The sequence below is a fragment of the Somniosus microcephalus genome, chromosome 12 (genome assembly GCF_052327205.1).
Source record: "Somniosus microcephalus isolate GS21.2 chromosome 12, FLI_Smic_1.0, whole genome shotgun sequence".
In the NCBI taxonomy this organism is placed as follows: Eukaryota; Metazoa; Chordata; class Chondrichthyes; order Squaliformes; family Somniosidae; genus Somniosus; species Somniosus microcephalus.
The window spans coordinates 174,269,200-174,296,926 of record NC_140998.1 but is presented as its reverse complement, the minus strand read 5'-3'; the positions used below and the strand labels follow the sequence as shown (position 1 = coordinate 174,296,926).

The 27,727-nt window shown below is 48.9% G+C and overlaps 1 protein-coding gene across 6 annotated transcripts in view; it reads right to left on the bottom strand.

Moving 5' to 3' along the window:
- Positions 1 to 27,727, bottom strand: part of zfyve1 (zinc finger, FYVE domain containing 1) — a 103,441-nt gene that overhangs the window by 43,132 nt on the left and 32,582 nt on the right. For 4 of the 6 annotated variants that reach the window (XM_086003851.1, XM_086003854.1, XM_086003852.1 and 1 more), the window contains one exon: positions 8,450 to 8,664. The exons of 1 other annotated variant lie outside the window; for it this stretch is intronic. In XM_086003851.1, the coding sequence (XP_085859977.1) occupies positions 8,450 to 8,664 (215 nt within the window). Of the gene's footprint in view, positions 1 to 8,449; positions 8,665 to 13,459; positions 13,549 to 27,727 lie in introns of those variants that run through there. One more of the 6 variants, XM_086003853.1, reaches the window with a different exon arrangement.

Here is a 27,727-nt window from a genome sequence, read left to right as displayed (position 1 = left end):
GAGGTTCTTGAAAAAGAATGGGGTAAGGCATTATACATCCGCCCCGTATCATCCAGCCACAAATGGATTGGCTGAGAGGTTCGTACAAACCTTTAAGAAGGCAATAAAGGCTATGTACAATGACAACATTCCGCTGCAGCATAAGGTGGACAATTTCCTGTTCGCCTACCGGAATGCGACACATGCAGTCACCAACCAGGCCCCAGCCATGATGTTCTTTAACCGAAGGTTAAGATCTCGCCTGGATTTGCTCAGACCAAACATACGAAGAGATGTTGAGAGTAAGCAATTCCAGCACATCCATGAGAAGCCAACAAGGAGCTTCAATGTAGGGCAACCAGTCTTGGCCCGCGACTACCGAACAGAAAAATGGCAGCCAGGAACGATATGCACACGGCAGGGCCCACTAATGTACACAGTGGACGTTGGGGAGAGCATCGTGAGATGCCATGCTGACCAGATCCTAGAGTCACAGGAACAAGTCAACCCCATGCCTCGCCCATACGTACCTGGTGATGAACCCGACGTACAGGTTGCATCTACCCCAGAAACAGTAGCATCGGAAACTGATGAACCAACCGACGACAGGGGGCCAGAATCGCCTCCGCACCAAGAGCAAGACACTCGGGAAAGGCGCTATCCAGAAAGGATCAGGAAGCCTCCCCAAAGACTGAATTTATAAATAGACTATTTTCAGCTAATGTTGCATGTTAATAGTGTTAATTGTAATTAATTTGATATTTAATTGTTAAATGAGTGTCATGGTACTGTTAATCTAAAAGGGGAGGAATTGCAATGTATGTACCTTTAAGGGGGGAACTATCTTTTACAGCTCATGTATACTGCAGTACCGGCAGTGACCACACCTGTATATAGCACTGAGTAGTAATCTGTACAGATCAGTTCCAGTGAGAGCCATGTTTCGTAAACACCTGTTGTACCGTTCTCCTGCAGTCTGTGTCTTATTATACACGGACACAACAGTCCCAAAGTGTCAGGTTAGTACGGGGACCCAGACTGTCCCGAAGTGTCAGGTTAGTACGGGGACCCAGACTGTCCCGAAGTGTCAGGTTAGTACGGGGACCCAGACTGTCCCGAAGTGTCAGGTTAGTACGGGGACCCAGACTGTCCCGAAGTGTCAGGTTAGTACGGGGACCCAGACTGTCCCGAAGTGTCAGGTTAGTACGGGGACCCAGACTGTCCCGAAGTGTCATAGATACATAGATACATAGAAGATAGGAGCAGGAGTAGGCCATTCGGCCCTTCGTGCCTGCTCCGCCATTCGATGAGATCATGGCTGATCCTTTAATTCAGTATCCCGTCCCCGCCTTCTCTCCGTAACCCTTAACCCCTTTTGCCCGTAGAAATATATCTAATTCCCTCTTAAATATATTTAATGAGCTGGCGTACACTGCCCTCTGTGGCAATGAGTTCCACAGGTTCACCACTCTCTGAGTGAAGAAATTCCCCCTCATCTCTGTCCTAAATGGTTTAGCCCTTATCCTTAAATTATGTCCTCTAGTTCTGTTCTCACCCGCCAAGGGAAACATTCCTTCTGCATCCAGTCTGTCTAGACCTGTCAGAATTTTATACACTTCTATGAGGTCCCCTCTCAATCTTCTAAACTCCAGTGTGTACATCCCTAAACTACATAGTCTCTCCTCATAGGTCATTCCCGCCATTCCTGGTATCAGCCTGGTGAATCGCCGCTGCACCCCCTCCATGGCAAGAACATCCTTCCTCAGATGAGGCGACCAAAACTGTACACAGTACTCGAGGTGTGGTCTCACCAGTGCCCTGTACAGCTGCAGCAAGGTATCCCTGTTCCTGTATTCTAACCCTTTTGCTATGAAGGCCAGCATACCGTTTGCCTTCTTGACCGCCTGTTGCACCTGCATGCTCGCCTTCAGTGACTGGTGTACAAGAACACCCAGGTCTCTCTGTACTTCCCCCTCTCCCAATCTATTGCCATTTAAATAATAATTTGCCCTCCCGTTCCTGCACCCAAGGTGGATAACTTCGCACTTGTCCACATTATAGTGCATCTGCCATTTATCCGCCCAATCGCCCAGTCTGTCCAAATCGCTCTGGAGCTTCCTGGTCTCTTCCTCTGAGCCCACCCCCCCTCCTAGTTTAGTGTCGTCTGCAAATTTGGAAATGCTGCATCCGACTCCCTGATCCAGGTCATTAATGTAAATTGTGAACAGCTGGGGGCCCAGGACAGATCCCTGTGGTACCCCACTTGTTACTGCCTGCCATTCAGAAAATGAGCCGTTTATTCCAACTCTCTGTTTTCTATCTGACAGCCAGTTCCCTATCCACGCCAAAACTTTCCCCTTTATCCCATGAGCCTCAATTTTCCATGCTAATCTTTTATGTGGGACCTTATCGAAGGCCTTTTGGAAGTCCAGGTACACCACATCTACTGGCTCTCCCCCATCTATTCTACCAGTTACTCCCTCAAAAAATTCCAATAGATTAGTCAAGCACGATTTACCCTTTGTAAATCCATGTTGACTCTGTCCTATCCTGTCCCCATTTGCTAAGTGCTCCGCTATTTCATCCTTAATGATGGACTCCAGCATTTTGCCCACAACTGATGTAAGGCTTACAGGTCTGTAATTACCTGCTTTTTCCCTACCCCCCTTTTTGAATAGTGGGGTAACGTTAGCTACCCTCCAATCCATCGGCACTGTTCCCGAGTCTAATGAATTCTGAAAAATCATCCTTAGTGCATCCGCTATCTCTAGGGCCACCTCCTTCAGTACCCTAGGATGCATGTTATCAGGCCCTGGGGATTTGTCCACCTTCAATCCCTTTAGCTTCCTTAACACCATATCCTTAGAGATATTGATTTGCGTCAGTTCCTCCTTTGCCAATGTCCCTATTTTTCCCGATATCCCAGGGAGGTTTTTTGTGTCTTCCTTCGTAAAGACTGACCCAAAGTATGCATTTAGTTGATCTGCCATTTCCTTATTTCCCATTATATATTCCCCCGTATCTGACTGCAATGGACCAACTTTGGTTTTCACCAGTCTTTTCCTTTTGATATACTTATAAAAGCTTTTGGAGTTAGTTTTTATATTTTCCGCCAGCTTGTTTTCGTAAGCTATTTTGCCCCTCTTGATTATGCCCTTTGCCCTCCTTTGCTCTATCTTAAACTGTTCCCAATCTTCCGCTCTGGCGCTTTTTTTGGCTATTTTATACGCCCTATCTTTGGATTTTATGCTGTCTCTAATTTCCCCTGTTATCCACGGTTGAGTCACCTTTTTAGATTTCCTTTTATGCCAGATTGGTATAAACAATTTTTGCAATTTTGTCATTCTATCTTTAAATGTTTGCCATTGTTTATCTACCTCCAGTCCTCCCAGGAACGTTGTCCAATCAGACCTACTCAGTTCCCGTCTCATGGCATCATAATTCCCCTTGTTTAAATTCAGGACCTTAGTCTCTGAGTCAATTTCTTCGCTCTCCATTTCGAGTGAGAAATCGATCATGTTATGATCGCTCTGACCCAAGGGTCCCCGTACAACAAGATTACTGATTAGTCCCTTCTCATTGCACAGTACCCAGTCCAATATAGCCTGTTCCCGAGTTGATCCCTCGACATATTGATCCAGATAACCATCCCTCAAACACTCAAGGAATTCCTCCTCCTCATTATTTTTTACTGATTAGGCTAGTCCAATCTATATGTAAGTTAAAGTCACCTATGATGACAGCTGTGCTCTTATTGCACGCTTCTCTAATTTCCCTCGTGATGCCCTCCCTAACCTCTATTTTACTATTTGGAGGCCTATATACCACTCCTATTAATGTTTTTCGCCCCTCGCTATTTCTTAGCTCCACCCATATAGATTCTGTATTAACTGAGTTAATATCCTTCCTTTCAATTGCATTTATCCCCTCTTTTACTAGCAATGCTACCCCTCCTCCCTTTCTTTTTTGTCGATCCTTCCTAAATACTGAATACCCCTGTATGTTAAGCTCCCAGCCCTGCTCACCCTGCAACCATGTTTCCGTAATCCCAATTAGGTCATAATTATTAACCTCTATTTCCACAGCTAATTCATCTACCTTGTTCCTGATGCTTCTCGCATTAAGGTATAAAACCCTCAGGCTTTTTTTATGCTCACATTTTTTATGAATTAGTTTGGCCCTTTGTTTTTTGTTCCTCACCCTTTTATCATTTATTTCTGTCTGCCTTTCACTTTCCTCTATTTCACTACATAGGTTTCTAGCCCCCTGCCATACTAGTTTAAATGCTCCCGAACTGCTTTATCAAAAATTACCCCGAGAACATCAGTTCCATCTCTGCACAGGTGTAGACCGTCCCTTTTGTATAGGTCACACCTACCACAAAACTGGTTCCAATGCCTCAAAAATTTAAAACCCTCCCTCTTACACCACTGCTCAAGCCACGTATTTAGCCTAACTATCCTGTTCTCTGTACTCTTACTAGCACGTGGCACTGGTAGTAATCCAGAGATTACTACCTTCGAGGTCCTACTTTTTAGCTTGGCTCCTAACTCCCGAAATTCTACTTGTAGGACCTCTTCCCTTTTTTTAGCTACGTCGTTGGTACCAACATGTATCACGACAACTGGCTGTTCCCCCTCCCCCTCCAGAATGTTCTGCACCCGCGCCGAGACATCCTTGACCCTTGCACCAGGGAGGCAACATACCATCCTGGAGTCTCGGTCGCGACCACAGAAACCCCTATCTATTCCCCTTACAATCGAATCCCCTATTACTATAGCCCTGCCACTCTTTTTCCCTCCCTTCTTTGCAACAGAGCCAGTCATGGTGCCATGAGCCTGGCTGCTGGTGCCTTCCCCCGATGTGTCACCCCCCCCGACAACAGTACCTAAGGCGGTGAACCTGTTGCTAAGGGAGACAACCCCAGGGGATTTCTGCACTACCTTCCTGCCCTTGCTCTGCCTTTTGGTCACCCATGTACTGTCTACGCTGGCCTTAACCTGCGGTGTGACCAACTCACTAAAATGTGCTATCCACACCCCTCTCAGAATCGTGGATGCTCCAAAGTGAGTCCATCTGCAGCTCAAGGGCCGTCATGCGGTCCCACATGAGCTGCAGCTGGACACACTTCCTGCACACATAGTCGTCAGGTTAGTACAGGGACAGAGACTGTCCCGAAGTGTCAGGTTAGTGCGGGGACCCAGACTGTCCCGAAGTGTCAGGTTAGTACGGGGACCCAGACTGTCCCGAAGTGTCAGGTTAGTACGGGGACCCAGACTGTCCCGAAGTGTCAGGTTAGTACGGGGACCCAGACTGTCCCGAAGTGTCAGGTTAGTACGGGGACCCAGACTGTCCCAAAGTGTCAGGTTAGTACAGGGACAGAGACTGTCCCGAAGTGTCAGGTTAGTGCGGGGACCCAGACTGTCCCGAAGTGTCAGGTTAGTACGGGGACCCAGACTGTCCCGAAGTGTCAGGTTAGTATGGGGACCCAGACTGTCCCGAAGTGTCAGGTTAGTACGGGGACCCAGACTGTCCCGAAGTGTCAGGTTAGTACGGGGACCCAGACTGTCCCGAAGTGTCAGGTTAGTACGGGGACCCAGACTGTCCCGAAGTGTCAGGTTAGTACAGGGACAGAGACTGTCCCGAAGTGTCAGGTTAGTGCGGGGACCCAGACTGTCCCGAAGTGTCAGGTTAGTACGGGGACCCAGACTGTCCCGAAGTGTCAGGTTAGTACGGGGACCCAGACTGTCCCGAAGTGTCAGGTTAGTACGGGGACCCAGACTGTCCCAAAGTGTCAGGTTAGTACAGGGACAGAGACTGTCCCGAAGTGTCAGGTTAGTGCGGGGACCCAGACTGTCCCGAAGTGTCAGGTTAGTACGGGGACCCAGACTGTCCCAAAGTGTCAGGTTAGTACAGGGACAGAGACTGTCCCGAAGTGTCAGGTTAGTGCGGGGACCCAGACTGTCCCGAAGTGTCAGGTTAGTACGGGGACCCAGACTGTCCCGAAGTGTCAGGTTAGTACGGGGACCCAGACTGTCCCGAAGTGTCAGGTTAGTACGGGGACCCAGACTGTCCCGAAGTGTCAGGTTAGTACGGGGACCCAGACTGTCCCAAAGTGTCAGGTTAGTACAGGGACAGAGACTGTCCCGAAGTGTCAGGTTAGTGCGGGGACCCAGACTGTCCCGAAGTGTCAGGTTAGTACGGGGACCCAGACTGTCCCGAAGTGTCAGGTTAGTATGGGGACCCAGACTGTCCCGAAGTGTCAGGTTAGTACGGGGACCCAGACTGTCCCGAAGTGTCAGGTTAGTACGGGGACCCAGACTGTCCCGAAGTGTCAGGTTAGTACGGGGACCCAGACTGTCCCGAAGTGTCAGGTTAGTACAGGGACAGAGACTGTCCCGAAGTGTCAGGTTAGTGCGGGGACCCAGACTGTCCCGAAGTGTCAGGTTAGTACGGGGACCCAGACTGTCCCGAAGTGTCAGGTTAGTACGGGGACCCAGACTGTCCCGAAGTGTCAGGTTAGTACGGGGACCCAGACTGTCCCAAAGTGTCAGGTTAGTACAGGGACAGAGACTGTCCCGAAGTGTCAGGTTAGTGCGGGGACCCAGACTGTCCCGAAGTGTCAGGTTAGTACGGGGACCCAGACTGTCCCAAAGTGTCAGGTTAGTACAGGGACAGAGACTGTCCCGAAGTGTCAGGTTAGTGCGGGGACCCAGACTGTCCCGAAGTGTCAGGTTAGTACGGGGACCCAGACTGTCCCAAAGTGTCAGGTTAGTACAGGGACAGAGACTGTCCCGAAGTGTCAGGTTAGTGCGGGGACCCAGACTGTCCCGAAGTGTCAGGTTAGTACGGGGACCCAGACTGTCCCAAAGTGTCAGGTTAGTACAGGGACAGAGACTGTCCCGAAGTGTCAGGTTAGTGCGGGGACCCAGACTGTCCCGAAGTGTCAGGTTAGTACGGGGACCCAGACTGTCCCGAAGTGTCAGGTTAGTACGGGGACCCAGACTGTCCCGAAGTGTCAGGTTAGTACGGGGACCCAGACTGTCCCGAAGTGTCAGGTTAGTACGGGGACCCAGACTGTCCCAAAGTGTCAGGTTAGTACAGGGACAGGGACTGTCCCGAAGTGTCAGGTTAGTGCGGGGACCCAGACTGTCCCGAAGTGTCAGGTTAGTACGGGGACCCAGACTGTCCCGAAGTGTCAGGTTAGTACGGGGACCCAGACTGTCCCGAAGTGTCAGGTTAGTACGGGGACCCAGACTGTCCCGAAGTGTCAGGTTAGTACGGGGACCCAGACTGTCCCAAAGTGTCAGGTTAGTACAGGGACAGAGACTGTCCCGAAGTGTCAGGTTAGTGCGGGGACCCAGACTGTCCCGAAGTGTCAGGTTAGTACGGGGACCCAGACTGTCCCGAAGTGTCAGGTTAGTACAGGGACCCAGACTGTCCCGAAGTGTCAGGTTAGTACAGGGACCCAGACTGTCCCGAAGTGTCAGGTTAGTACGGGGACCCAGACTGTCCCGAAGTGTCAGGTTAGTACGGGGACCCAGACTGTCCCGAAGTGTCAGGTTAGTACGGGGACCCAGACTGTCCCAAAGTGTCAGGTTTTGAACCTCACGGTGGGATTTGAGCCTGTAACCTGCTCACTCAGAGGAAAGAGGGCTTCCATCTAAGCCCAGCTGAACTTCCACCAATTAGCAGCAAATTGAACTAACATTCTTCCTGTGCCACTGTCCAAAACATTTATATATAAACCAGGTACGATAGCATCGTGGTTGTATTACTGGACTAGTAATCCAGACTCTGGCGTGATGGGCTGCTTTTCTTGCATCTCAAGCTCCTTTTGTCCCACACTCCATCTGAACTTGTTAATGAAGAGGTTGTGAGGATTAGAAATGCAGAGACTCCACTTCTCCAAGTAAAATTAACTCCCAAGAGACACCCACTGATCTTACGTCACCAGCTTGACTAACTTTGATGGCAGGTGCTACTGAGCCACCCAAATTGAAAAGGATTTTTATGGTTCAGTGTCAGCCGTGGCTCAGTGGGAGCACTGTCGCCCTTGAGTCAGATGGTTGTGGGTTCAAGTCCCACTCCAGAGACTTGAGCAGAAAAATCCAGGCCGACACTGCAGTGCAGTGCTGAGGTAGTGCCACCTTTCAGATGAGACATTAGTGCCGTGGGATCTTTTATGTACACCTATCTCGAAGAAGAGCAGGGGAGTTCTCCCCGGTGTCCTGGCCAATAATTATCCCTCAATCAGCATCACTAAAACAGATTATCTGGTTGTTGCTGTTTGTGAGAGCTTACTGTGCACAAATTGGCTGCCTTGTTTCCTACATTACAACAGTGACTACACTTCAGAAAGTACTTCATTGGCTGTCAAGTGCTTTGGGACATCCTGTGGTCGTGAAAGCCACTTAAGAAATGCAAGTCTTTCTTTTTGTTTGCAACAACATTTTATGCAATGTCTTACTTTCAAAGCCTTGAAAATGATTGCTGGCGGTCTGGGAGAGCGAGTCGTGTTGTTGTTCAACTGCTGTTCGACAGTCCGCAATAGTCCAGAAAAGTCAGTTGGAGGATTATATGTTCTGGTTCCTCGGTATTGGATGGAACAGAAGGCTTCCGGGAAGCGGCCAAGCTTGCGAAATCGCTCCTGTAGCAGTTTTTCTGGCATCTCGGAAGGTCTATCTGCGGTAACATTGAGTACTTTAATGTAAGGCAACAACCCTCGAATGCATTTACCTCCTTCCAATTCAACTAATGGTACAATAGTCAGGAAATGATCCTCAAAGTGCAATCCCATTGCACCAACAGCTAGTTATGGTGAGATGGCAGATCGGGGGAATTGAGATCGGAGGCAGGTCAGATGGCTTTTTTTGTTCCTAACTATTCCTCAGTCCCGAAACCTCAAGAACTAGAGACAATGACGTGAGACAGTGCGCGGTCTACTTTTCCCAAAGAACTAAATCCCACGGTTCAAATGTTGTGTAAAGCAGTGCAGTTCCACTGTGGCCTTCACTACTCTATAGTGCTTCCCCATTCTGCTCCTAAGTGGCCTAGCTCGAATTTTAAGATTACACCCTCTTGTTTTGGACTCGCCCTCCAGATGAAATAATTGCTCTGTATCTACCCTATGAAATCCCTTCATAAACATCCTGTTCAGATCACCCCTCAACCTTCTAAACTCAAGGGAATATAAACTAAGTTTACACAACCTGCCCTCATAATTTAATCTTTTAAGAACATAGGAACAGGTGGAGGCCATTCAGCCCCTCGAGCCTGCTCCGCCACTCAATAAGATCATGGCTGATCTCAGCCTAACTCCATATACCTGCCTTTGCCCATATCCCTCAATACCCTTGGTTAACAGAAAGCTATCAATCTCAGATTTAAAATTAACAATTGACCCAGCATCATTCCAGTAAGACAAAAGCAAAATACTGCAGATGCTGGAAATCTGAAATAAAAGCAGAAAATGCTGGAAATACTCAGCAGGTCAGGCATCATCCGTGGAGAAACAGAGTTAACATTTCGGGTCGATGACCCTTTGTCAGAACTGGAATAAGTTAGAGATGTAACAGGTTTTAAGCAAGTGCAGGAGCAGGGAAATAGGAAAGAACAAAAGGAAAGATTCTGGTAAACCTAAGTTACACTAAGCACGGTGGCATAGTGGTTAGCACTGTTGCCTCACAGCGCCAGGGACCCGGGTTCAAATCCGGCCTCGGGTGACTGTCTGTGTGGAGTTTGCACATTCTCCCCGTGTTTGTGTGGGTTTTCTCCGGGTGCTCCGGTTTCCTCCCACAGTCCAAAGATGTGCGGGGTTAGGTTGATTGGCTATGATAAAAATTGACCCTTAGTGTTAGGGGGATTAAATACGTGGGGTTACGGGGATAGGGTGGGATATGTGTTGGTGTAGGGGTTACGGGGATCGGGTGGGATATGTGTCGGTGCAGGCTCGATGGGCCGAAATGGCCTCTATCTGTACTGTGAGGTTTCTGTGATTTCCCTCCAAGGCCAATATATCCTTCCTCAAGTGTGGTGCCCAGAACTGCTCAAAGTGCTCCAGGAGTGGTCTAACCAGGGCTTTGTACAGCTGCAGCATAACTTCTGCCCCTTTGTACTCTAGTCCTCGAGATATAAAGGCCAGCATTCCATTAGCCTTTTTGATTATTTTCTGTACCTGTCCATGACATGTTAATGTTCTATGTAAATGGTCTCTTTGGACCGCCAGTGTTTCTCACTTTTCACCATTTAGAAAGTACTCTGATCTATCCTTTTTTGGTCCAAAGTGGATGGCCTCACACTTGCCTATATTGAAATCCATTTGCCAGTTTTGCCTATTCACTTAATCTATCGCTATCTCTTTGTAATGTTATGCTTCCATCTACACTGCAATGCCGCCTATCTTTGTATCATCGGCAAACTTGGATATGTGCCTCTTTATCTCGACACCTAGTCGTTAATAAATGTGAATAGTTGAGGCCCCAACACAGATCCCTGTGGGCCACCACTAGTCACATCCTGCCAATTACAGTACCTGCACATTGTCTCCTACCGCTCAGCCAATTTCCTACCCAGGTCAATAATTTGATTTCAATTCCATGAGCATCAGCCTTAGTTCACAGTCTCTTACGAGGGACTTTATCAAATGCTTTCTGGAAGTCCATATAAATAACATCCATAGACATTCCCCTGTCCACTACTTTATTAACCTCTTCAAAAAATTCAATCAGGTTCATCAGGCATGAGCTAACTTTCACAAATCCATGCTGGCTCTCTGTGATCAACTGAACATTTTCAAGGTGTTCAGTCACCCTATCCTTAATTAGTCTCTAGCAATTTCCCAACAGATGTTAGACTAACTGGTCTATAATTCCCTGGTTTCCCTCTCTCGCCATTCTTAAATAGAGTGACATCTGCAATTTTCCAATCTAAAGGAATGGTTCCTGAATTGAGAGAAGGTTGAAAGATCATATTTAGGGCATCTGCAATGTTCTCACCTACTTCCTTTAAAACTCTGGGATGTAAACCATCTGATCCCGGGGATTTGTCACTCTTAGTTCCATTATTTTTTTCATTACTGTTAATTTGCTTACATTAATTTTGTTGAGTCCCTGTCCCTGCTTCAGTATGTTTCCTTGGGATGTACGACATGCTAGCCTCTGCCTCTACTGGAAGTACTGACACAAGGTAATTATTCAACAAGTCTGCCATTTCCTTATTTCCATTTACAGGAAACTTTCTGGTATCCGGCACTGACGGGACCGAGTTGGTGCCGTCCCATCAAAACTGCCGTATAAACCAGCGCTAATGTTAAAACATATACGGAGCTTCTCAGCTCCGTATGAAACAACAAACCCTGTTGCTTAGCAACAGCTTCAAAACAGTCGGCCACAGCTTAAAAGCGTCTCTGTAGCTAAGCAACAGCTTCAGCTAGACGCTTGGGAGCCATGACTGGAAAAAAAAAAGCAACGAGAAGTAAAAAAACTTATAGGAAACGGCTCCTGAATTTTGCCGGTAGATAGAGCTTTCCGGACATTTAACCTCCAGTTAAACGAAAGTTTCCTGTATAATATCACCAGTCAGTTTTTAAGGGGCCCACATTGCTCTTAACCACCACCTTTTTCCTAATATAATTGTAAAAGTTTGTGGTGTTGATTTTGATATCCCTTGCAAGTTTCTTTTCATACTCCCTTTTTGTAGCTCTTAGTTTTGTCACACTTTGCTGTTCCTTGTATCTCTCCCATTCACCATAAGTCCTGGTATCATTCTGGTGAATCTGTGCTGTACCTTTTCCAAGACCAATATATCCTTCCTGAGGTTCAGTGCCTAAAGCTGAACGCAGTATACCAGATGTTGTCTGACTAAGGCTCTGTATAACTGAAGTCTCCCTTCCTCGTTTTTGAATTCCAACCCCCGAGAGATAAGGGCCAACATTCATTTAGCCTTTTTGATTACTTTTTGTACCTGTGCACTGGCTTTTAGTAATGTGTAAATGGACAGCTAATTTCCTTTGTTCCTCTACAGCTCCTAGTCTCTCAACATTAAGAAAATATTCCGATTTGTCTTTCTCAGATCCAAAATGGATGACCTCAAACTTCCCCACATTGAATTCCATCTGCCATAGTTTTTCCCCACTCACTTAGTCTATGTCCCTTCCTGCTCCCATCTACACAATTTACTGTGCCTCTTAACTTAGTGTCATCATTAGTGTACAAAACGCCGGTATCCTGACTAACTTACACATCAGACAACCAGGCTCCATTTTAAACTTTAGTCAGGAGAGAGCGCTTCTATTTTAACTTGTTATTTTAGAAGTGTACGACATAAAATAAAGAAATCTTCCTATTGTCACAAAGTTGTGGGTTGAAGCCTCACCCTAGGACTCGAGCACACAGTCTAGGCCAGCACTCTGGTGCACCACTGAAGGAGTGTTCTATTGGTGGAGGTTCTATCTTTCAGATGTGATGTTAAACCAAGGTTGCTACTACCTGCTCAGATGGGCATAAAAAGGCAGTATTTAGGGAAGAACAGGGAAACTAGGTGGGATTGTGAGTAGTGAGGAGGATGCAAAGAGGCTTCAAGGCGATTTAGACAAGTTGAGTGAGTGGGCAAATACATGGCAAATGCAGTATAACGTGGATAAACAGAAAGGCAGAGTATTATTTAAATGGTGATAAATTGGGAAATGTTGATGTACAAAGGGACCTGGGTGTCCTTGTACACCAGTCACTGAAAGCAAACATGCAGGTGCAGCAAGCAGTAGGAAGGCAAATGGTAGGTTGGCCTTCATTGCAAGAGGATTTGAGTGCAGGAGCAATGATGTCTTACTACAGTTATACAGGGCCTTGGTGAGACCACATCTGGAGTAGTGTGTGCAGTTTTGGTCTCCTTACCTAAGAAAGGATATACTTGCCACAGAGGGAGTGCAGCGAAGGTTCACCAGACTGATTCCTGGGATGGCAGGACTGTCATATGAGGAGATATTGGGTCAACTAGGCCTGTATTCACTAGAGTTTAGAAGAATGAGAGGGGATCTCATTGAAATGTATAAAATTCTGACAGGGCTAGACCGACTGGATGCAGGGAGGATGTTTCCCCTGGCTGAGGGCTCCAGAATGAGGGGTCACAGTCTCAGGATACAGGGTAGGACATTTAAGACTGAGATGAGGAGAAATTTCTTCACTCAGAGGGTGGTGAACCTGTGGAATTCTCTAGCACAGAGGCTGTGGAGGCCAAGTCACTGAATATATTTAAGAAGGAGATAGATAGATTTCTAGACACAAAAGGCATCAAGGGGTATGGGGAGAGAGCGGGAATATGGTATTGAGATAGAGGATCAGCCATGATCATACTGAATGGCGGAGCAGGCTCGAAGGGCCGAATGGCCTACTCCTGCTCCTAGTTTTCTATGTTTCTCTATGTTCTGTTAAGGTCCTGGCCAGCATTTCTTCCTGAAGCAACACAAACAACAACAGGTTACCTGGTCATTCGTTCATGTGCTGTTTGTGGGACCTTGCTGTGTGCAAATTAACTTCTGCACTTGCCTACATAGCAACAGTGGAGGCAGCTCAAAAGTAACCATTGGTTGTAAATGTTGGGATGTCCTGATGATGTGGTGATGTTCTGTTTAGAAAGAATTTCCATTTAGAACAGTAAAAGTACTTCAAAGCATTAATTTGGAGGTGAAGTGCTTTGAGATGTCTGAAAAACATGACAAGGCACTATATAAAGGCAAGCCTTTCTTTCTGATTCTACTTTCTTGGCATCTTGAGCCCTCACTGCAAACTGAGGGGCCTTGCCAACGATCACTGTTATGATGTAATACTGCCATGATGTCATCTCAATAGTCTATTTGTAAAATCCTCTGCCGAGTGATCAGAACCACTTCAGCATCTTCTGAAGGAGAAGTGCAGCTTGTAACTCTCAACTGGGAGTGGGCAGAGAGAAAGATAAATACATTGCTGCTTATCCGTCACCCAATGCATTCCAGGCAGTACATGACATGCACTGTAAGGGTTAATTTATAAATTTTCACAACAACTAACATCTCCTCAGGATGGGATTCACTAAGTTTGGGTCCTGTATTGTGGTAATTTCTGATTTCAACCGAGATTCAACATCATTGCTTATCAAAAGTTGATATGAATACTATTCTCATCTCATCTTACCTTACCTCCCACCAAATCAGTTGGTGCTTCTCTGATTTATTTTTTGTTCGTTCTGAGAGGTGGGCGTCGCTGGCAAGGCCAGCATTTATTGCCCATCCCTAGTTGCCCTTGAGAAGGCGGTGGGGAGCCGCCTTCTTGAACCGCTGCAGTCCATGTGGTGAAGGTGCTCCCACAGTGCTGTTAGGGAGGAAGTTCCAAGATTTTGACCCAGCGATGAAGGAATAACGATATACTTCCAAGTCAGGATGGTGCTGGTATTCCCATGCGCCTGCTGCCCTTGTCCTTCTAGGCAGTAGAGGTTGCGGGTTTGGGAGGTGCTGCCGAAGAAACCTTTGCTAAAATTGATGTAATGTTACAGGCTGGTGGGGTGGGGGTGGAGAATGGAATAGTTTCCAATTTTCAGGCATGTGCCAAATGCAGTGAAGTCTCTTTACTCTACTCCAATATATCTTATCCCCAACCCCAGAAAAGCAACCCTACAAAAGAGCACATTTTTCCACTTCCCACACCAGCAAACCTTATGGCACTGGAATAAAGATACCATTTCTGGGTCTAATTGCAGGCTATGATATATGAGCCACACCATCAGGAGCTGCATCACGGCTTCCCAAAATAATTTCACACAAGACCTACATTGAGAAGATTATCTTGGCAATAGGGACTGACAATGAAAATTGCATGGCACGATTCAAAGAGAATTACAAACGTTTCCCTAACTTCTATCCAATATTCCTCACTAATCCATAACACACAGAAGGATTCGCTAATCATTCTTATGCCAGGCACGTTTGTTTATATAAATCACTGAACTTCATAAGCAGTGCTTGGAGAGGTGTGCATATGAGACCGTGCTACACCAGGGCAAGAATGTGTTATTCAACGTATGCAATGAGTTGAGTCACCCAGTGGGTGAAGCACACTTTCCACCTATTCACCCAGTGGGTGAAGCACACTTTCCACCTATTCACCCAGTGGGTGAAGCACACTTTCCACCTATTCACCCAGTGGGTGAAGCACACTTTCCACCTATTCACCCAGTGGGTGAAGCACACTTTCCACCTATTCACCCAGTGGGTGAAGCACACTTTCCACCTATTCACCCAGTGGGTGAAGCACACTTTCCACCTATTCACCCAGTGGGTGAAGCACACTTTCCACCTATTCACCCAGTGGGTGAATCCAGCCCAAACGGAGCAGATACCACACCTCCACTCCAATTCCTGTAAAAGGTTCTATTGAAAAGACTAGAGGCCGTCTGAGGCCAGTTCCCAATAACCACAGGCTGACAATCACCGTGCGTACTTGGAATGCATCAATGGGGGCTCATTTTGCTTTTGTAGCTTACACAGGATTTGACTTATTCAGTCTCCCACAGCAACCAAAATAAATCCTCAAACACACAAATCCTCAATCAGCAGTGAACTGCACTAAGCAGGGATTTCAGTCAGCTGAAGGCAAGCAGCACTGACTGGGCAAAGCTGCTGTACAACCGGGCATTCCAGAGAGAAAGCCACGGTACTGGTTGGCTGCTAAAACTCAGACTGCTGAGCCAGGGAAAGGAGGCACACACTTTATCGGCCTGGAATTTCCTCCACATTTCTACCCAGAGACACACAGAGTCGGAGAGCAAACCAACTACGTGGTTTAAATCACCGTGGAATGTGGGCACGAGCTGTGTGTAGAACTACAATACGCCCAAGTGTCCTTCTGAAGTGGTCCATCAAACTGTCCGCCCAAACAAATCCCCTCCAATTGTACTTGTTCAGAGGATCTCCCCTGGCTGGGGAGTCCAGAACCAGGGGTCAGCCATTTAGGACTGAGATGAAGAGAAATTTGTTCACTCAGAGGACGGTGAATCTTTGGAATTCTCTACCCCAGAGAACGATAAATTTTTGAATATTAAGGGAATCAAGGGATATGGGGATAGTGCAGGAAAGTGGAGATGAGGTAGAAGATCAGCCATGATCTCATTGAATGGCGGAGCAGGCTCGAGGGGCCGAATGGCAGGCTCCTGCTCCCGTTTCTTGTTTTCTTAACATTGTCACCAGATTTTCAGACTCGGCAGCAATGAGAGTCATTCCTCTGGTGCTTTATTGCAATTTTATAAGAGTTCTCCTCACTGAGACCTGCTCTGTATTTTCTGTTTCTTTGAATAGATTTTTATCGCACAAGGAGACCGGAAGGAGCGCACCTGGAGAGAGCACAGCGAGAGCGGAGCAGCTAAAAGGAGCAGTCCCGAGGGGCAGGAGCCCGAGACCGGAAGGAGCGGACCTGGAGAGAGCACAGCGAGAGCGGAGCAGCTAAAAGGAGCAGTCGCGAGCGGCAGGAGCCCGAGACCGGGAGGAGCGGACCTGGAGAGAGCACAGCGAGAGCGGAGCAGCTAGAAGCAGTCCCGAGGGGCAGGAGCCCAAGAGCGGAAGGAGCGGACCTGGAGGGAGCACAGCGAGAGCGGAGCAGCTAGAAGGAGCAGGCCCGAGGGGCAGGAGCCAGAGACCGGAAGGAGCGGACCGGGAGAGAGCACAGCGAGAGCGGAGCAGCTAGAAGGAGCAGGCCCGAGGGGCAGGAGCCTGAGACGGGAAGGAGCGGACCTGGAGAGAGCGGAGCAGCGAGAGCGGAGCAGCCGCGAGGGGCAGGAGCCTGAGACTGGAAGGAGCGGACCGGGAGAGAGCACAGCGAGAGCGGAGCAGCCCCGAGGGGCAGGAGCCTGAGACTGGAAGGAGCGGACCGGGAGAGAGCACAGCGAGAGCGGAGCAGCCCCGAGGGGCAGGAGCCTGAGACTGGAAGGAGCGGACCGGGAGAGAGCACAGCGAGAGCGGAGCAGCTAGAAGGAGCAGGCCCGAGGGGCAGGAGCCAGAGACCGGAAGGAGCGGACCGGGAGAGAGCACAGCGAGAGCGGAGCAGCTAGAAGGAGCAGGCCCGAGGGGCAGGAGCCTGAGACGGGAAGGAGCGGACCTGGAGAGAGCGGAGCAGCGAGAGCGGAGCAGCCGCGAGGGGCAGGAGCCTGAGACTGGAAGGAGCGGACCGGGAGAGAGCACAGCGAGAGCGGAGCAGCCCCGAGGGGCAGGAGCCTGAGACTGGAAGGAGCGGACCGGGAGAGAGCACAGCGAGAGCGGAGCAGCCGCGAGGGGCAGGAGCCTGAGACTGGAAGGAGCGGACCGGGAGAGAGCACAGCGAGAGCGGAGCAGCGAGAGCGGAGCAGCCGCGAGGGGCAGGAGCCTGAGACTGGAAGGAGCGGACCGGGAGAGAGCACAGCGAGAGCGGAGCAGCCCCGAGGGGCAGGAGCCCGAGACTGGAAGGAGCGGACCGGGAGAGAGCACAGCGAGAGCGGAGCAGCCGCGAGCGGCAGGAGCCTGAGACTGAAAGGAGCGGACCGGGAGAGAGCACAGTGAGAGCGGAGCAGCGAGAGCGGAGCAGCCGCGAGGGGCAGGAGCCTGAGACTGGAAGGAGCGGACCGGGAGAGAGCACAGCGAGAGCGGAGCAGCCCCGAGGGGCAGGAGCCCGAGACTGGAAGGAGCGGACCGGGAGAGAGCACAGCGAGAGCGGAGCAGCGAGAGCGGAGCAGCCGCGAGGGGCAGGAGCCTGAGACTGGAAGGAGCGGACCGGGAGAGAGCACAGTGAGAGCGGAGCAGCGAGAGCGGAGCAGCCGCGAGGGGCAGGAGCCCGAGACTGGAAGGAGCGGACCGGGAGAGAGCACAGCGAGAGCGGAGCAGCCGCGAGGGGCAGGAGCCTGAGACTGGAAGGAGCGGACCGGGAGAGAGCACAGTGAGAGCGGAGCAGCGAGAGCGGAGCAGCCGCGAGGGGCAGGAGCCTGAGACTGGAAGGAGCGGACCGGGAGAGAGCACAGCGAGAGCGGAGCAGCCCCGAGGGGCAGGAGCCCGAGACTGGAAGGAGCGGACCGGGAGAGAGCACAGCGAGAGCGGAGCAGCGAGAGCGGAGCAGCCGCGAGCGGAGCAGCCGCGAGCGGCAGGAGCCTGAGACTGGAAGGAGCGGACCTGGAGGGAGCACAGCGAGAGCGGAGCCGCCGCGAGGGGCAGGAGCCTGAGACTGGAAGGAGCGGACCGGGAGAGAGCACAGCGAGAGCGGAGCAGCGAGAGCGGAGCAGCCGCGAGCGGCAGGAGCCTGAGACTGGAAGGAGCAGACCTGGAGAGAGCGGAGCAGCGAGAGCGGAGCAGCCGCGAGGGGCAGGAGCCCGAGACTGGAAGGAGCGGACCGGGAGAGAGCACAGCGAGAGCGGAGCAGCGAGAGCGGAGCAGCCGCGAGCGGAGCAGCCGCGAGCGGAGCAGCCGCGAGCGGCAGGAGCCTGAGACTGGAAGGAGCGGACCTGGAGGGAGCACAGCGAGAGCGGAGCAGCCCCGAGGGGCAGGAGCCTGAGACTGGAAGGAGCGGACCGGGAGAGAGCACAGCGAGAGCGGAGCAGCCGCGACGGGCAGGAGCCTGAGACTGGAAGGAGCAGACCTGGAGAGAGCGGAGCAGCGAGAGCGGAGCAGCCGCGAGGGGCAGGAGCCTGAGACGGGAAGGAGCGGACCGGGAGAGAGCACAGCGAGAGCGGAGCAGCCCCGAGGGGCAGGAGCCTGAGACTGGAAGGAGCGGACCGGGAGAGAGCACAGCGAGAGCGGAGCAGCCGCGAGGGGCAGGAGCCTGAGACGGGAAGGAGCAGACCTGGAGAGAGCACAGCGAGAGCGGAGCAGTTAAAGGAGCAGGCCCCAGGGGCAGGAGCCCGAGACCGGGAGGAGCGGACCGGGAGAGAGCACAGCGAGAGCGGAGCAGCTAGAAGGAGCAGTCGCGAGCGGCAGGAGCCTGAGACTGGAAGGAGCGGACCGGGAGAGAGCACAGCGAGAGCGGAGCAGCTAGAAGGAGCAGTCGCGAGCGGCAGGAGCCTGAGACGGGAAGGAGCGGGTCTGGAGCGAGCACAGCGAGAGCGGAGCAGTTAAAGGAGCAGGCCCGAGGGGCAGGAGCCCGAGACCGGAAGGAGCGGGCCTGGAGCGAGCACAGCGAGAGCGGAGCAGTTAAAAGCAGTCCCGAGCGCCAGGAGCCCGAGATCGGAAAGGAGCACAGCGAGAGCGGAGCAGTTAAAAGGAGCGGCAGCAACTCAAGAGGCAGTTTTTGAAAAAGTGACGTCAGCACAAGGGAAGGAGCTGATTGGTGAGTAGCTAGTGAGTGTATTTTTTTTTTTTTAAGTTCATAAGTTTATTTTTGCTGGGTTAGTTCTTAGTCTATTAAATAGAGGAATGGCAGGGCAGCTCAGTCCCGTGGGTTGCACATCCTGTGCCATATGGGAAGTCCTGGACAACCACGTGTTGCAGACGGAGTGAATACACATGCTGAAGATGGGCTGCTGAGATTTTAGTATTTTTAGTGTCTAACGTGGGGAAAAAAAAGTTTCATTTCATTTCAATTTTTAAAAAAGGTTTTAAAATTAAATTTAGTTCTAGTTAAGTTAGTTTAGTTTAGGTTAGTTTAAGTTTAGATTAGTCTAGACAAAGTAGAGAAGGAAAAGACCGCCAGAAAGACTACCAAAGAAAAAAAAAACCCAGAGGAAAATAGAGGAAAAAAAAAGCCAAAGCAAAAAAAAAAAGAAACAAGAGAAGAACTACACAAACCAGTGAACAGCAGCCACACGGGGCTTCAGCAGCGGTGGTTGAGTCGGCGGCATCGGGACCGAGTTCGAGGAGGCGAGGTGACTCGGGCCGCAGCCCAGCGGTCCAGCAACCGGCACAGCCGAGGGGACTCGGGCCGCATCCCAGAAATCGGCACAGCCGAGGAGATCCGGAACGCAGCCCGGCAATCGGCACAGCGGAGAGGACTCGGGCCGCATCGCAGAAATCGGCACAGCCGAGGAGATTCGGAACGCAGCCCGGAAATCCAGCAATCAGCACAGCCGAGGGGACTCGGGCCACAGCCCAACAATCCAGCACGGGAAAGGCCCGAGGAGCCAGGCCAGCAGGCACAGAGACCTCTGAGGAGAAGGAGAGCAACCAGAAGGCTCGCAACCAAGACCGTGAGTACAGGGCCCAGGGAGGGAGGCCCAGGGAAAGGCCCGAGGAGCCAGGCCGAAACAGAGGCCCAGAGACCTCTGAGGGGGAGGGGAACAGCCCGAAGGCACCGGGAAACAGTGGCTCACAGACTCAGACCTGAGAAGGGTGAACCCAGGAGCCGAGGCCCAGGGACCACGGGGTCGGAGAGGGGGACCGGGAAAGTTCGCGAACAGGGAGAGGGTAACACCAAACCCGGGGCCCCAGAAAAGCTTATTCTAAGATCAACAATACTTTACCAAAAATGAGCGAATCAGAAGATCCACAACAGCCCCGCTTCCAGATTCCCCCCAACACCACAAAAAAAGCTATAAAAACGATCAAGCATGCTCAGATGAGAGAAAAACCAGAAACTCTCTTTACTGACTGTTACAACAATGGGACAAAAAGTAACCTCATATTCTACTCAGATCAGCCAGCGGCTTGGATCAGAGCAATAAAATCACACTATACCAGTGTTAAGCTAAAAAATACCGCAAATGGGTCCATAATGAAAATTAACACACCAGGAGACAGTTCAATCACGACTGTCAACGCGTACAATACCGGAACAATATTAGTGCAAGGCAACCTCGACAAATTTGCAACGGCCTTCAGGACACTGAAAAGATCAACTACGAGGGGAATGAACAGCCCCAGAGTGGCCCGCACTCCCCCCAACATTGACAACTTACCAGGAGAAAATCTGCATGGTCAAGGGATGAACGAGCCACACAGTTCAAACCAGACACTAACCCCGGGGAACCACAGCCACACGATACAACTGACAAACTCCAGCATAACTACCACGGAGGAAGCCACACATAGTTCCCCTACCATTCCCAGCCCACCAAGAGAAGAGCAGCATAGCCAGGAAGTGAGTGAGCCTTCCAGGGCCGACCAGCTTAGCCAGGAAGTGAGTGAGCCTTCCAGGGCCGACCAGACACATACCCCGGGATCACACAGCCAGATACAACCAAAAGATAAATTTTATCAATTAGAGATAGAGATGGTTAAACTTAGAGAGGAGGTCCTCAAATTGAATGACAAACAAAAGCAGGAGAGGGAGAGACACAAGAGAGAGCTGAATAGACTTGATAACCAGGTGAATCTACTTAAGAATCAGGTGAAAGAGCTGCAGGAAAAAGAAGAGAGCCATAGAGGAGAGAAAACACCATTAGACCAGCAACCAGAGACTAGAGATAAGACAAGACAGAGCCGGACGGAACGGCTGCACTCCCACACGGAACAAAAGCAACAGACACACAATACAAGGGGTGCCACACAGACCGACCAGCATGCTGACACGCAATCTTCCCCCACCACCATGGAACCACAAGCGAGCCGCTCACAAGAGGTACGCACACACCAGACACCCCAGCCCAGCACACACACTATGAGTCCAGGCGAAAGCCACCAGACAGTAAACACAAACAAGGCTGACGTCGTAATACTCATAGACTCAAATGGGAAATTTCTATGGGAGAAAAAGCTCTTCCCTAGAAGTAAAGTAGAAAAGATTTGGTGCCCAACAACAGACAGAGCCATGGGATGGCTGACCAAAGCCAGATTAGGCTCCCCCCAACACATAATAATACACACGGGCACAAATGAGCTAAAGGCCAAACAGAAAGAGGTAGCAACATCGCTCAGAGCAATGATTAGGAAGGCAAGCAGTACATTTCCAAACACTAGAATCACTGTTTCCACAATATTGCCGAGAACAGACTTCAACAACAACACAATTCATGAGATAAATGCCAGCATAGCAACAGAATGCGAATCAAACCACAACGTACACCTGGCCCAACACCCCACCCTCGATGAAGAATGTCTTTACGACCACGTCCACATCCAAAGGCAAAAAATATCGATCTTTGCTAAAGCCCTGAAGGACGTCGCTTTTAACCGGGTCCATACCCAGACTCCAAGAGGACCCCCCCCCGACCACCAGAGATCAGCGGGGTACATATCAGGAACACTACAAAGACCACCACCACACCAACCGAGACCGGAGAGGATCCCCATGCAAAACAACATTATCAGACCTGCACCACTCCTGTCCCACAGGGGAATAGGACCGCTACCAGCCAGACAGAGGGAGAGATGCACAGGACGTACACAATACCTCAGACAGAAACAATCCATTAAGAGACAATAAGCAGATGTGCAGCAGCATCTACTTCCGCCTTATGGATCAAGGACTAATTAATAGAAAGAACTGTAACCAAATTGTATTAACTTTTGTAGACAACTGGGGTGATCTTTTTTTCCCCCACACTTAGACACGACAAACACGTACCACTCTTTAACCTATCATAGAAAAAGATAAAACTTAACATGAAATCCTTATATATTTCGACCTGGAATATCCAAGGTCTACGCTCTTCACTGCGAGAAGTGAAGAGTAGGACCCCAGAGTTCATAGAGGAAACTAAAGATCTAGATATTATCATTTTACAGGAAACTTGGTATAAAGGAAAAGGACACACCGGCTGTCCCCAAGGGTACACTGAGCTAGTGGTCCCCTCCAATAAATTACCAAGTGTAACCCAAGGCAGAAACTCCGGAGGCATACTGATCTGGTTTAAAACAGAACTTAAGAATTACATCAAATTTATAAAAAAGGGCGAAAACCATATGTGGCTCAAACTTGAGAGGGAGATTATCTCAAACACCCAAGATGTTTACATTTGCGCACTTTATATCCCTCCAATCGATTCCCCGTACTACAAAGAGGACACCTTCTCCAACATGGAGGGGGAAATTATCCAATACCAGGCCCAGGGGAACGTGTTGATCTGTGGGGACCTCAATTCAAGAACGGGCGAAGAACCAGACTTCACCAATAATCAGGGAAACAATTACGTATTCGGGAATAACCACTTTGACATCCCTTCCCTTCCATACAGGCATAACTGCGACAAGCAGTCAAATACCAACGGTAAACAGCTACTACAGCTCTGTCGAAACCTGGGTCTGTACATTGTCAATGGTAGGTTCATAGGAGACCTCCTAGGAAGATCGACCTACTGCTCACCTCTTGGCTGCAGCACAGTAGACTATATGATTACAGACTTGGACCCATCCTCTTTCAGAGCATTCACAGTCAAACCACAAACAACACTGTCAGATCACAGTCAAATTACTATGTTTCTCAAAAAGACAGAAACAAACAACATAGAAACACAACCCAGTAAACTGTACAACACCAAAAAATCGTACAGATGGGCCAAAAACGACACGGAAAAATACCAGAAAACAATTAGCAATGCATCAACTCAAGCTCTCTTGGACACCTTTCTGGATAACATATACACTCACAATAAAGAAGGCGTAAACCGGGCAGTTAGTAAACTAAACAATATTTTTGATAATTTGGCAACAAATGCAAACTTGAAAGCTCGCAAGAACAAACCCAAAACAAAAAACTATGAAAAATGGTTTGACCATGATTGCCATAACATGAGGAAAAAACTTAGAAAACTATCAAACCAAAAACACAGACATCCAGAAAACGAGGAATTACGCCTTACTTATTGTCAGACGCTAACACAATACAGAAACACACTCAGGACCAAAAAAGAGCAATTTATTAAGAATACACTCAGCTCCATGGAGGAATCCATTGAGTCGAATTGTTTCTGGGACAACTTGAAAACACTACACAAAAAACAACACGACGATTTGTCCATTCAAAATGGGGACACATGGGTAAACCACTTTGAAAAATTATACCAGAAAAACACACTAGGACCAGAGCAACACCAAATACGCAAAAAACTTGAAAAGCTTGAAATGGCCATAAAAGATAACCAAAACCCGCTAGACGCCATAATAACAGAAAAAGAACTTCTTGAAAAACTCAAGGACCTGCGACCAGGAAAAGCTTGCGGGACAGACGGCATACTAAACGAGATGATTAAACACGCAGACGACAAACTGAAACTGGCTATGCTAAAACTCTTCAACTTGGTTCTGAGTGTCGGTTATTTCCCTGACATCTGGAACAAAGGACTCATAACACCCATATACAAAAGTGGGGACAAAATCGACCCAAACAACTATCGAGGCATCTGTGTAAACAGTAACCTGGGGAAGGTATTCTGTAGCATCATAAACAAAAGACTTATAAACTTCCTTGAAGAGCACAATGTCTTGAGTGAAAGCCAAATTGGATTCCTGCCAAACTATAGAACATCCGATCATATCTTCACCCTACAGACCCTAATTGACAAACACGTTCACCATAACAAAAGCAAAATCTACGCATGCTTTGTAGATTTCCAGAAGGCTTTCGACTCCATCTGGCATGACGGTTTATTCCTGAAACTTATCGAAAGCGGGGTAGGAGGTAAAACATATGATGTAATTAAATCAATGTATACAAACAATAAATGTGCAGTTAAAATTGGAGACAAACAAACAAAATACTTCCCACAGGGGCGGGGGGTGACGCAGGGCTCGCCAATCTCACCGACACTCTTTAATATTTACATTAATGGATTGGCAAAACTACTTGAACAATCTACAGCACCCGGCCTCACCCTATATGAATCCAAGGTTAAATTCCTCCTCTATGCCGACGACCTGGTTCTGCTGTCACCAACTAAGGAGGGTCTACAGCAGAACCTGGACCTGCTGGAGTCGTACGGCCAGACTTGGGCCCTGACAATAAATCCCCAAAAAACCAAAGTCCTTGTGTTCCAGCAAAGATCCAAACAACATGGACCCACAATAAATTTCACAGTAGGAACAACCAAAATTGAACAAACCACTCACTACACATACTTGGGCTTAAAAATCAGTTCTACGGGAAACTTCAAACTGGCTGTGAATGAACTGAAAGAGAAAGCAAGAAGGGCTTTCTATGCCATCAAAAAATCAATCCAAATAGAAATCCCAATTAGCATTTGGCTCAAAATTTTCAAATCAGTAATTGAACCAATTGCACTCTATGGCAGTGAGGTCTGGGGACCACTAACACAACAAGATTTTGCAAAATGGGACAAACACCCAATTGAGATCCTACATGCGGAATTCTGTAAAAGTATCCTCCGGACTCAAAGGAAAACAGTAAACAACGCATGCAGGGCGGAACTAGGCCAATATCCATTAATAATCAATATCCAAAAAAGAGCCACCAAATTTTGGAATCACCTACAAATGAGCAACCCCCAATGCTATCACTACGACGCCCTGAAATGCCAAGAGCTGACCATAAAGAAGAATACCCTCAGTCAACTAGTCCTGGGACTCAATAAAGTAACTAATAACAATACTAACAATAACCAGCCCCAGGACAGTGACAGGGTAACACAAAGAATTCGACCCAACACAATCGTCGCTAAGCAAAAGGAAAAATATCTGTCATATTGGGCAGAAACAACAAAAACCCAAAGCAAACTCAATTGCTACTTGGCCCTAAACAGACAATACAACATAGCTGATTACCTGACCATGGTAAAGGATAACAAACTGAGAAGAACCTTGACAAGGTACAGACTTAGCGAACATAGCCTAGCGATCGAAAAAGGCAGACACAGGCAGACCAGGCTGCCAAGAGAAGACAGGATATGCTCTCACTGCAGTCAGGGAGTAGTTGAGACAGAGATGCACTTCCTCACAGCCTGTGGAAAATATCAGGGCATCAGAGAGAATTTCTATCAAAAATTCTCACAAATATGCCCTGAATTCAGAAATCTGACTGACAACCAAAAACTCCCATTCCTACTGGGGGAGGAGAGAAGCTGTGTAACACTGGCGGCACACTATGTTACAGCTTGCCATGAACAGAGGGACAACCAGTAAACTAAGACAAGAGTATATATAAACAAGGCGAAAATATATTTATAAACTCAGGGATATACCTGTTTATACACTGTATGAATGGAACCGCGTTTATGTGTTCAACCATAAATGTATTTTGATGCTTTGGCAACATAAGATGTACCTTATCATGCCAATAAAGCGATTTGTATTGTATTGTATTGTATTGTGTGAAGTGTCACCACCTACAGCTCGAGCTCCGGGTTTCAGAGCTTGAGCGGCGGCTGGAGTCACTGCGGGGCATTCACGAGAATGAGAGTTATGTGGACAGCATGTTTCTAGAGGTGGTCACCCTGCAGCTTAAGAGTGTGCAGGCAGAGAGGGACTGGGTGACCGCCAGAAAGAGGATGACCAGTGCAGGAGTCCCCGGAGTGCATCTCACTCTCCAACCAGTATTCTGTACTCAGTACTGGTGGGGGCGATGGTTCCTCTGGGGAGTGCAGCCAGAGTGAAGTCCATGACACCACGGGTGGCTCAGCTGCACTGGGGGGCAGGGGCGGATGGAGGAAAAAGACGGGTAGAGCGATAGAGGTAGGGGATTCAATAGTTAGGGGAGCAGTCAGGCGTTTCTGTGGCCGCAGACGTAGCTCCAGGATGGTATGTTGCCTCCCTGGTGCCAGGGTCAAGGATGTCACTGAGCGGCTGCAGGACACTCTGAGGGGGGAGGGTGAACAGCCAGAGGTCGTTGTCCAGATAAGTACCAACGACATAGGCAGAAAGAGGGATGAGGTCCTGCAGGCAGAGTTTAGGGAGCTAGGAGAGATATTAAAAAGCAGGACCTCAAAAGGTAGTAATCTCCGGATTACTCCCAGTGCTACATGCGAGTGAGTACAGGAATAGGAGAATAGAACAGATGAATGCGTGGCTGGAGAGATGGTGCAGGAGGGAGGGCGGGCTTTAGATTCCTGAGGCATTGGGACCGTTTCTCAGGAAAGTGGGACCTGTACAAGCCAGACGGGTTACATCTCAACAGAGCCGGGACCAATATTCTTGCGGGAAGGTTTGTTAGTGCTGTTGGGGAGGGTTTAAACTAGCTTGGCAGGGGGTGGGCACCAGCATATAGGAATAGAAAAGAGGAATAAGATGCATAAAAGAGCATGTGTGTTGGATATTACTAGAGAAGATAGTACTAGAGGCAGTGGTAGTACCATATTAGATAGGAGCAGATTAAGAAAGACTTCAAAAAATTCAAAAATGGGTTTAGAATGCATGTACGTAAATGCAAAAAGTGTGGTGAATAAGGTTGGTGAGCTACAAGCACAATTAGCCAGGTGGCAATTTGATGTTGCGGCAATAACGGAAACGTGGCTTAAAAACGGTGAGGACTGGGCACTTAATATTCAAGGGTACAAGGTGTTCAGAAAAGATAGGGAAGGAAAAAAGGGAGGCAGTGCTGGTTAAGGAAGACATTGTAGTGTTAGAAAGGGAGGATGTTCTTGAGGGGAAAAGGACAGAATCCATTTGGTTAGAGATGAGGAGCAAAAAGAGTATGCTCACGCTATTGGGGGTATTCTATAGGCCTCCAAATAGTGCGAGGGAGGTAGAGGAGCAAATCTGCAGGGAAATCACAGATATGCAAGAGCTATAGAGTGGTGATATTGGGGGACTTTAATTACCCAAATATCGATTGGGATAATGCTAGGGTAAAGGGAAAGGAGGGGGAGGAATTCTGAAATGTGTTCAGGAGAATTTCCTTGACCAGTATATTCTTGGCCCAACTAGGAAGGAGGCATTGTTGGA